The 8286-nt window shown below is 41.1% G+C and overlaps 1 protein-coding gene across 1 annotated transcript in view; it reads right to left on the minus strand.

Moving 5' to 3' along the window:
• Positions 1-7478, minus strand: part of SPAG17 (sperm associated antigen 17) — a 102338-nt gene extending 94860 nt beyond the window's left edge. Inside the window, exon 1 of the mRNA XM_054072855.1 lies at positions 7370-7478. Coding sequence (XP_053928830.1) covers positions 7370-7465 — 96 coding nt within the window. The 5' untranslated portion in view covers positions 7466-7478. The remainder of the gene's footprint in view (positions 1-7369) is intronic.
• Between the last annotated feature and the right edge of the window lie 808 nt (positions 7479-8286).

Raw genomic sequence — 8286 nt, forward strand, 5'->3', positions numbered from 1 at the left:
GGGATGCAAATCAGGACCAGGCTAAGCAAAGTCACATATTAGCCTAGTGTCCATCACAGCAGGGAAAGACTTTAAAGACAAATTAAGATGAGGATGGTAACTAGAATTTGGATGGAAATTGTTTTTGTATATATTACGTAATTTGTATATATTTGTATATATAATGTAAAGTCCTCATGAAAGAGAGGAAAAAATCCTGAGTTGATGGTAAAGAGAAAGGAAGGAGCATTCCAAAAGAAGTTAGATTTAAATGGCAAGAGGAGATGCTTCTTTTTCCAGTTTTACTCCACCCTTCTTGACTTGTTCCCTTTCTTAGCTGAAAAAAAGCCCACCTAAACATTTGTAATTTGAGTAACTGGTGATTTAGGATGGGAGAAAGCAGCAGTTGACATAAATTTCAAATTAGTAAAGGGTTGCACAAAGGAAAACAGTTTATCTTACTCTTAAGGTAACAAAGCATAACAAAACATGAATGTGGTACAATGTGATAATACATACATGACCCTTTTTTTTTTTAATCACAGAATATTCAGAGAAATAAAAAGATGGAAAGATCACCTGGGTTACTAAGTGTAGTCTTCTGAAACACAGAGCATTACACAGCAGATAACCCAACTCAGAAGGGCCCCTACAGTTCCACACATCATGAACTTCCTTGATGCTTTATAGCAGCAAAAAATAAACCTTAAGTTTTTAAAACTATAAAATACAAGAGAATGCAAGGATATCACTGATGCTCTAGGAGCATGCAAACATGATGAATTTACGAGATGAGAGTGTCCGGCCGACCTGGGGCAGCAGGCACTACTCAACAGAGAAGTGGCAGTACCAATGGACTGTGTGGTGACTGCACTAAGTACACTGAATTTTTTTTCCACTTTCCAGTTTTGGGGGCAGGATGGTGGATGATACCTCCTCTTGCCTAAAATTGCCAAGAGAGCTATCAGTGCGCAGCACTGTGAAAGAGCTAAGTATTCCAATATTATCACCAAAATACGTGCACAGGAGTTGCAGTTAATCTGAATTCAAGTTAAAGTTGCCATTGTATAGCTGCCAAGAGTTGGCCACAAAAACTTTACCATTGTTTCAACAGGGAGCATTTAGATGTCCATACTTGTGTACAAATGTGTAATTTTCTAGGCTCTCAGAACTGACATCATCGAAATGCCAGGACTCACCAGCAGAGACAGAGACTTTAGAACAACCATTCACTTGCAACACGACCTAATGGAGTGACTGATTCCACTATGCTGTCCTCTTCAGTAAGGACCATGAAAAGAGGGGAACAAGGCCCAGTGAGTCTCATAGATAGATGCTGACAGCACAAGAAGAGCAAGACTCTCAAACGCCAGGTTCTATCCTAGATGCTACGGGAAGCATGGTCTAGCAGCGCTATACAGCCCGCACCCATGACTTCCTGCAGTTCTTTAGATATGCAAAGAAATCTCCACCAGGCAGTCCTAAAACTTCTGCCTTATGCCTTACCAACAACGATGTCTGTGAAGCCTGTCTTCCATGTAGTCCTGCCTCTTCCTGATCTTTCCATCCCTTGCTCACAATTGTCCCTAGCTTAATTCTCCTTTCATTTCCATTCTCTGTTTCTTATCTAAGTTCCACCACTTCTCCTAATGCTTTCCACAGCCGTTACTTGCTCCTCTAGCTCTCATCCTCAGCATTCTTGCCCAGTCAGTCACTACTTTCACTATCTGATTCACATTTCATTTTCCTCCATCCTCAGGTTCCTTCTCCAAATCCTTACTTCCTAGCCTATCTAGTACTTTCCAGGCAATTTCAGAGTTATGCTTGAGCACTGACACTTTCTCCTTCGTGATACTTGTGCATTCCCTGGGAAGGCAATAAAAGCAATGGAGAGAGAATTTTCCTAATTTCCACTGTGATGCCCACATTCACAGCAGCCTGTAACAAAGCATCAAAGCAAAACATCAGGGTAAGTCCTGCTTGTGAAAAATGAATTCTTTAAAAAGCTTAGAATTTACCCAAACACAAATATTTTCAGAAAAATGTATGCCCTCAGCAAAAGGCATGCCCTTGACATCAGTGTGGCACATCTTCCCTCCTGAATTCTCTGCTTCAAAGAAACAAGCTGCTAAAGCTTCTCCACGGAACAGCAAGGAGAATATTTATACAAAAGGCAAAACACTAGCTGATACATTAAAAATAAAATACATAGAATGGGTCTTTACAAGATAAACGCTTGTGAAAATTATAGCTCCCAGCTAACTTAATTCCACAGAAGAATATGCAATTTGACACAATGTCTTTCGTGTAAAAAGACAAACAGTATTGCAGATAGCCCATTACCTCCCAAGCTGCAAAATAAGGAAAAAAAATATACCTTTGGTAAAAAAAGATGCAAAACTTGTGAATTGGAGCTAGATAAATATCAGAAATAGCTACACATACTTTAACAGGGAATAATGACCCAGAATTCTCAGTCACTGACAGCATACCATCTGTTTCCAGACTGACCAATTTTGAAGCCCTCAAAGATCACTTTTCAGAAAAGCTGAGTATTGAGAACAGCAACTGAAGTCAATAAAGTCAATAAGGACAGCAAATATGCAGTGTTAGTACATAGTTTAAGGTGTTTAATTGACTATGGTCTTTTCTGACCTTAAAATTCTATTATTTTTTTTTAATATTGCCCTCATATTATCAATACTGTAACAGTATCCTTAATGTTCAAGGCACTGAAAGGATAGAGAAGAAACAGACCCCACTTCTACAGCTCACCACCTAAAATCACAACATAAAAATGAGAAGGAAAAGTAGTAAAAAGTATATGGTTACTTTAAAAATATTTTCTCCCTCAATGTACAACTGCTCCGCTACTTAGTTTAATTCTTTCAAATGTTATTGTAGAAGTGAGACCTGAGAAAGGATCTGAAAGAGGATAGATTAGTGACCCTGAGGCTACCTCAAATGAGGTTCCCAGCTTAAAGAACAGGATAGAGAAAACCGTAAAAAATAACTGCTGAAAAAGTGCGGAAACAGTCTACGAAGACAGCCATTGAGACTATAACGCAAGCACTGTGAAGGAAGATGACCGAAATGTAGGGAGTAGATAGCCCACAGAATCAACAACACTGATTCAAACATGAATGAGAAAACCCCGAAGCTGGAAATGTGACATTGGTAACTGAATACTCCTGCAACAACCTGATACAAGGCCCAAAAAAGAGAAGGCCAGACCACCCTCAATGGAAAACATATATGGACAATCACTGTCACAAATGACTCCGTTTTTAACTTGTTTTAAAACTCCTGGCCGCATCAAGGCTGAAATGCACCAAAATCTCTCTCACAGCCATCTATGTGGAAAGCTTGCATGTCCCTTGGGTGAAGGAGCTCCAATCCTATCAAGATCCACCTAGCCCTGAAACCTCCGTGTAAGAAGCTAGCAGTTTTCCAAAATCCTTGTTTTCACAAAACAGAGAAGATGTCTCATCAATCTCCTGATTTTGTTCTCAAGCCTCCATTTTATCCCAACTGCTAACAACGAGTACACATAGCCTAAATATCTTACTTGTCACAGTAGTATTGGAATAGCACAGACATGCTAAAAAAATCCCCAACTTCAATTGACCTTGAAGAAAAGCACAGACGTAGCCCACAAAGTTCTGTTTCATTTTTAATCGTATCCTGTTTTCTCTGCTTCATTTCTCAGACAGAAAATGGGCAGCTGCTCTAGACAAGACACCTGAAAAAAATCAGGTAAGTTGTTTATTTTTGCTGTACTAGTTTCTAGATCTCTTTAACCAGGGAGGCATCAAGCAGCCATTTCACCCCACCCCCTTTCCAGGCAATTGGAGTATCTGTCATTTTGCATCAGGACTTATTCATGTGGTATTTAATGGGAGGTTTTTGTTTGCTTCCTCTTAGGGCTACAACTAGGATGTTAGTTTCGTTACCATCCAATTTTAAATTTAACTGCAATAGCTGAACAGAAACATTTGAAAACTTAAATACCAAACACTTCGGCATCAAACAGCAAGAGTTCTTCAATTTCCTGATTTTTCAGTAATGCCTCAGAAATAATGAGATTGATTAGCGATTTATCGACACTCAGGGTGATACTGCCTCTAGCATTCTTTGCTTTCAACAATGAGGGAGTTTGTAAATCGGCAAATACAGCCAACATTGCTGGGAAAGGTTGCTCATCAGCAATTTTATAGTCCCAACGTAGTGACTGTGTAGAGCATCACTGCTAAGAAATCTGCAAGTCCACTTTCATTATCTCCTGCTTGACACACCCCTATATTACTAATGGATTCTGGTTTTAGGAGCCCAAGCTTTTGCTCTATAACCTGGACAGGTGAGAGAATATCAAAATACAATTCAATGTTAATTCCTCTCTGAAGAGCAAGCAGTGCGAATATTAATCAGAAGTGGAGCCATTCTATTTGGAACATTTTTAATGGTTTTACAAGCCTTAATTTCTGTCCAATTTGCAGGCCCTAAAATGCCAATAAAATGAAATAAACTATACGGATGGAAAGGCAGAGCAGAACGTGTCTTCCAGTTGCGATGCTTAGTTACACTAGCTAATAAGATATAACAGATTCAAATTATTTCAGTTGTTAAGGGATGTATTTGCCCAGAATTAATATTTCACTTGGCAAATATTGCCCTTTAGCAACTTAAAGCATGCAAAGTTTAAACCCAAGAAACTTAATCTGTATTTTTCAATTTAATTCTGCAGTGAACTCAATCAAAATGCCTTGATAAATACCTGAAGGCAAACACAACTTGCAGCTCCATGTTCTTCTGTGTAGCACATTAGAAACAAAAAAGAAGTATATAAAGTATAAAGCGGGGCTCTGCAAAATCCATATTTCCTCTGTGCATGTTTTTAAGTTGTCTGTTTGCCAGTTTTCACAGTGTGTTTAGTAAAAGCGATTATTTGGTTAGTAAATACCATTTAAATCAAATTTTAGTCACCACACTTGTCCATAAAATCTTAACACCACTGGCAAAATGACTCCTTTTCATAGATCAGACTAATAAAATATTGTAAGCCATAAACACATATTAAAATGTGAAATTTCATTGCTCAGTATATCTGGTACAATTTAAAACCAGTTCTAGTAAATTCTCTTTGACTCCTGTACAGGGAAAGAATATTCTCTAAATTGATACAAGTAAAGGATTTAAAAATTCATTGTACATTAATTACCAGAAGAGAAATTCATTTAATTGATGGGAGTTCCTGTCCTATCCCAAATAATTCAGATTATCCCAAATAATTTCAGATTAATATAGTATATTACAATATTAAGAAAGGCTAAGAAATAATCTTGTGCAGTGTGTCTGGTGAGACCTACAATTAAAGTTGCTGAATCCTCTCTTTTGCAGCCTGCTTTCAGCTTCTGACCTTTATGTATTATTGTTAAAATCTTATATACTATAAGAGTACTGGGTCTGAGGGGGGGAAGAGGGAGGACGGTGTGGTTAGACTATTAGCAAAATGAGATTTGATTTTAAAAAATCATTTTTATCCTTTAATAAAAAAAACAAACCTATGCCATTAAGCAATTCAGATATTCAATGTTGGAAAGGAAAGAACTAAAATTTGGCAGCATAGCCATACTTCTGTCAAAGATGTGCTTTTACAGAGGAGGTTTATTTACACTAAGTATACCCACATTTGGCCATACTCGACGAATATTTATTCACACACGCTCAGAACAGATTTTTTTGGCATTCGACAGTTTTGCACCAAGTATGCTCCTGCCCATGACTGTAAGAACTGAATAAGAGTTTTCCTGCAATAAGAAATTTCAACAGCTGCCCAGCATCACAGAAGCCCAAGTTCAAGCTGACTGTAGCAGGGAGATAGTTTTTCCCATCTGCCCAAGGCTCTGCCTGATAACAGCAAGACAGGGAAAGTAGAATTACCTCAACTGGAACAGAAAATGGTTGGACAACACCAGAATTAAAGAACCAAGGAATCTTAATTCAGTCCCATGGGAACAGGCATTACGATACTCTTTAATTAGGTGATCACATATTTTTTCTTACAGAATTCTTCCCCCATTCAGTAAACTTATTCAACTTTTTTTTTCCGTCTCCCTCAATGTGTGGTCCTGAATAATCCTAATCCTAGTATTTCCTATATATTGAGAATTTTACTTCCTACCTTTTGCAATACCTCAATATAATGGTTTATATTTAACAGATACAATAAATCACATGTCGAAGCAGCAGAGTAAACAAAGCAATTTGTTCAGATAATGCACTAGACGGTATTCCCTGTGAACAACATACATCATTGTAAAAGAAAATAAATCACTAATGGGCACATTGCTAGTAAGCATAGGAGGTCAGGAACCAAGGTGTTGATGGAAATTGAACTTCCACTCCTTCTCATGCTTCCAGGAGGTTCTCTTAGAATCGGGACAAGGTTCACAAGCAAAAAAGGGCTCAAGCACCTTAGAACTCTACTGAAAATCTAATATTTTGGAGACAAATAGGAAACAACAGCCTTAGATAAACAGCCTACTTCAAAAAGTGATTTTGTTTGGCCAGACTTTCACTATATGGTCACTACCAACTGAAAATGAAAGCAAGTAGTAAGTATTGAAGAGACTGTTGGACATCTGAAGCATTTTCGAGAAAACTGATTACCCAGTTTAAAAGCCTCCTCCTGAATTCAAGACTACTCATACTTAACAGAACTCCTGGCACATTAAACAAAATAAAACAAAACAAAACAAAACAAAGCTCAGCAACAACAAAAAACACCCTCATTTTTTTTTTTACTAGGGCACTAAAGGAACCCACCAAACAAGGAAGCCATGGAAGTCATTTGTCTCACTTGCAGAAGCGTCGCTAGATAAACACATGCTAGATAAATATTATTGTTTGCTGAACTACCCCCCTATTTTGAAACCAAATTCTTCTCTTGCATGCCAAGATTTATTAGAATTACATTGCTTACACAGAACCTGGAAACCTAAATATGTCTTTAGATCCTCACACACTGTAAAAGAAGGGGGGAGGGGGAGGGGGAAAAAAAGTGCCTTTTCGCTGCACACACTCAAGCAGGAAAATTACAGCCTCACATTTTCAACGCTGCAGTTAATGCTGTGTCAGCACCTCCATCAAACCTCGCTGTTCAGCACTTTATAACGAGCTCGCTCCGAGCCAAAACTTGGCACCCGGAGCCCCGCAAAGAAAACTGCAGCAGAAACCCCCTCCCCGCCGCCCCCCCGAGTGATGCTCGGGGGACGGGGGATGCTCGGGGGATGGGGAACGCAGCTCCCGCCGACCCCGCCAGCCCTTTGCGGGCTAGCCCCACCAAATCGCCGTCCCGGGCCGCCCCGCCGCAGCCCCCGCCTGCTTTCACCTCCTCGAAGGGGGCGGCCACCAGCGCAGCCTCCCAGCTGCTGCCTGCGGCCACCGCCGAGGCGTCCCCGCCGGTCCTCGCCCGCTTCGGACCCATGGCGGAGCGGGCGCGCGCGCACGCGTCGCCATGGTTACCGGTACCAGCGGCGGTGGGGCGGGTCGTGCCGTGCCCGGTGCAGATGGGGGATGCTCTATCCTGGGCTTTCCTGGCTTCCCGGAGGAGCAGAGGGGGCGTTGCTGTCTTCCAGGCGCCTCGCATTGCTGTGTTCTTCAGTAGGGATGCCCGGGGGAGCAGGGATGGATCATCATGGAATGACCAGGTTGGAAGAGACCTCTGAGATCATCGAGCCCAGCCATTCCTATCTGCCACTAAACCATGTCCCTGAGCACCTCATCTACTCGTCTTTTAAAGAGCTCCAGGGATGGGGGCTCCACCAGCTCCCTGGGCAGCCTCTGCCGATGCTTCACCACTCTGTCAGTAAAGAAATTTTTCCTAATGTCCAATTTGAACCTTCCCTGGCGCAGCTTGAGGCCATTCCCTCTTGTCCTATCACCTGTCATTTGGCAGAAGAGACCAGCACCCACCTTTCTACAACTTCCTTTCAGGCAGTTGTGGGCAGTGATAAGGTCTCCCATCAGCCTCCTCTTCTCCAGGCTAAACAACCTCAGTTCCCTCAGCTGCTCCTCATAAGACTTGTGCTCCAGTCCCTTCACCAGCTTTGTTGCTCTTCTCTGGACATGAAGCAGGAGCAGGGAAGGCATGGTACCATGTACTCAGCATTGGTGAGGCCATACCTCGAATCCTGTGTTCAGCTTTGGGGTCCTCACTGTAAGAAAGACATTGAGGTCCTGAAGTGTATCCAGGAAAGGTCAATGAAACTGGTAAAGGGTCTGGAACACTATGGGGAAGAATGGCGG

The sequence above is a fragment of the Cuculus canorus genome, chromosome 1 (assembly GCF_017976375.1).
Source record: "Cuculus canorus isolate bCucCan1 chromosome 1, bCucCan1.pri, whole genome shotgun sequence".
In the NCBI taxonomy this organism is placed as follows: Eukaryota; Metazoa; Chordata; class Aves; order Cuculiformes; family Cuculidae; genus Cuculus; species Cuculus canorus.